General features: G+C 43.8%; 1 protein-coding gene across 1 annotated transcript; it reads left to right on the forward strand.

The window, feature by feature from the left end:
* nagk (N-acetylglucosamine kinase) lies at window positions 1-2,044 on the forward strand (the record flags this gene model as incomplete). Its single annotated transcript, XM_050039749.1, has 9 exons — window positions 1-110; window positions 227-311; window positions 445-543; window positions 658-799; window positions 1,230-1,340; window positions 1,422-1,534; window positions 1,656-1,743; window positions 1,830-1,927; window positions 2,015-2,044. Coding segments are annotated over exons 3-9 (642 nt in total), but the record flags the coding sequence as incomplete, so codon positions are not given.
* Window positions 2,045-2,048: the final 4 nt, after the last annotated feature.

The raw sequence follows: 2,048 nt of genomic DNA on the forward strand, positions 1-2,048 counted from the left end.
TTCATAGCGTTAGAAAATAAAGTCAAATATGTGTATACGTGAAAATGTGATCTTGTTGAAGCTTTTTGCTCTTCAAAACAAAGAGTACTTGTGTCCTTACTGCCTGACTTGTGAGTATCACAGCAACAAACATGTTCCTTTTTGTCTCGATATTGCCTTGTTACATTGCTGGCATGCACATTTTTCTGTTTCTCTCATCACATCTGTCATCTTTCTGTCTGTCTAGTGGAGGAACTCACTCCAAAGCAGTGCTGGTGGCAGCAGATGGAAAGATCCTGGCAGAGACAGAGGGACCGTCCACCAACCACTGGGTGAGGACAAGTAGGGATGGAGGTAGTCTGAGAAATGTAGGAAATAAAGAAAGGATTGCATCAAGACTCTGTGTGTGTGTGTGTGTGTGTGTGTGTGTGTGTGTGTGTGTGTGTGTGTGTGTGTGTCCTACAGTTGGTTGGAGTGGACAAATGTGTTGAAACCATCAATGACATGGTCCAGAGAGCCAAGACGGAGGCAGGGCTGGATCCAAACACGCCACTATGCTCACTGGTCAGTCAAAGTGTTTCTCAAATGGCTCTACATTGTCTTTGACCTCTAGTGTTTGATGAGGAAGTAAGTGCGAGGTAGAATTTTTTTAAACACTGACTTTGTATGTGTGTGCAGGGCATGTCTCTGAGCGGAGGGGAGCAGAAGGCCGCCATCGACAAACTGATTGATGACATGAAGCAAAGGTTCCCAACTCTCAGCCAGCACTACTTCATCACCACCGATGCAATTGGCGCCATGGCGACTGCAAGCAATTGTGGTAACTAGCCTTTTTATGTTGTTACATTGCAGTGCTTTTAATCCTCAGCACAAAACTTTAACTTAACAGTGCTGTAGACCTGCATGTGAGAGTAGCCTGCTTTTACACCTAATTTAATTTCAAAATGCTGTCATATTTTTCAACCATGTTTTTCTTCTGTTGCATAAAATGTGCTTAAACCATTTACGCTGTCGTTACTTTCATACCACAAACATTAACATTTGAAACCCACAGTACCAGATACAGTAGAAATCATGGTCTTAAAATGTCGTAACAGGGCAAGGCTTGATACTTTACCCCCTTAGGTGTGGCTGTATAAAGTAATATCATTTATAGCCACACTTTACGGCTTAATGAGATCAACGCAGTTATCATTACTGTCATATAATGCCTGTCAGCTCAGCTCAGACTGTCTCTGTTTCCCCTGTAGGAGGTGTAGTGTTGATATCAGGGACCGGCTCGAACTGCAAGTTAGTCAATCCCGACGGCTCACAGATCGGCTGTGGAGGCTGGGGTCACTTGATGGGTGATGAAGGATCAGGTAACCATGGCGATATGTATATGAATCATTTATAGCTTTCCTGATCGGATCAAAGTCTTAAGACATCTTTCTGTGTCTCAGCATTCTGGATCGCTCATCTGGGGGTGAAGATGGTGTTTGATGCCAAGGACAACCTGGTGGCTCCTCCTCATGACATTACACAAGTCAGGAAAGCCATGGAGGAATACTTCCAGGTCAGATTGCAACCACAGTGAGAAATGTGTTCGTTTACACTGTAATATCAGCTCAGTTTGAGTATTGGAGTTGCTGAATGAAAAAAAGCATATGTGGAAAAACATGTACAATCTATCTCAGGTGTCTGATCTGATGGGCATGCTACCACACCTCTACAGAAACTTCCAGAAGTCCTATTTTGCTGGTTTTTGCAAGAAGCTGGCTGAAGGTAGGCGGCACATTGCGACCTGCTTAGCTCTGTTAAAGAAAAGAAGTAAAAGGTTTGAATGGAGTATTTGTGTGCATGTGTTTCAGGTGCAGAAGCAGGGGATGCTCTCTGTCAGTATGTGTTCACTCAGGCTGGGAGAGTCCTTGCAAAACATGTAGAAGCAATCCTACCTGCTGCACAAGAGGTAACACACACACATACTGTGCTTTCATTCCTTATAAACATTAACACATACATTTCTCATAACCTCTTCATCTCTGCGTCATGACAGCCTCTACTGAAGAGTGACCTCGGCCTGCCCATCC

The sequence above is a fragment of the Epinephelus moara genome, unplaced genomic scaffold (genome assembly GCF_006386435.1).
Source record: "Epinephelus moara isolate mb unplaced genomic scaffold, YSFRI_EMoa_1.0 scaffold279, whole genome shotgun sequence".
In the NCBI taxonomy this organism is placed as follows: domain Eukaryota; kingdom Metazoa; phylum Chordata; class Actinopteri; order Perciformes; family Serranidae; genus Epinephelus; species Epinephelus moara.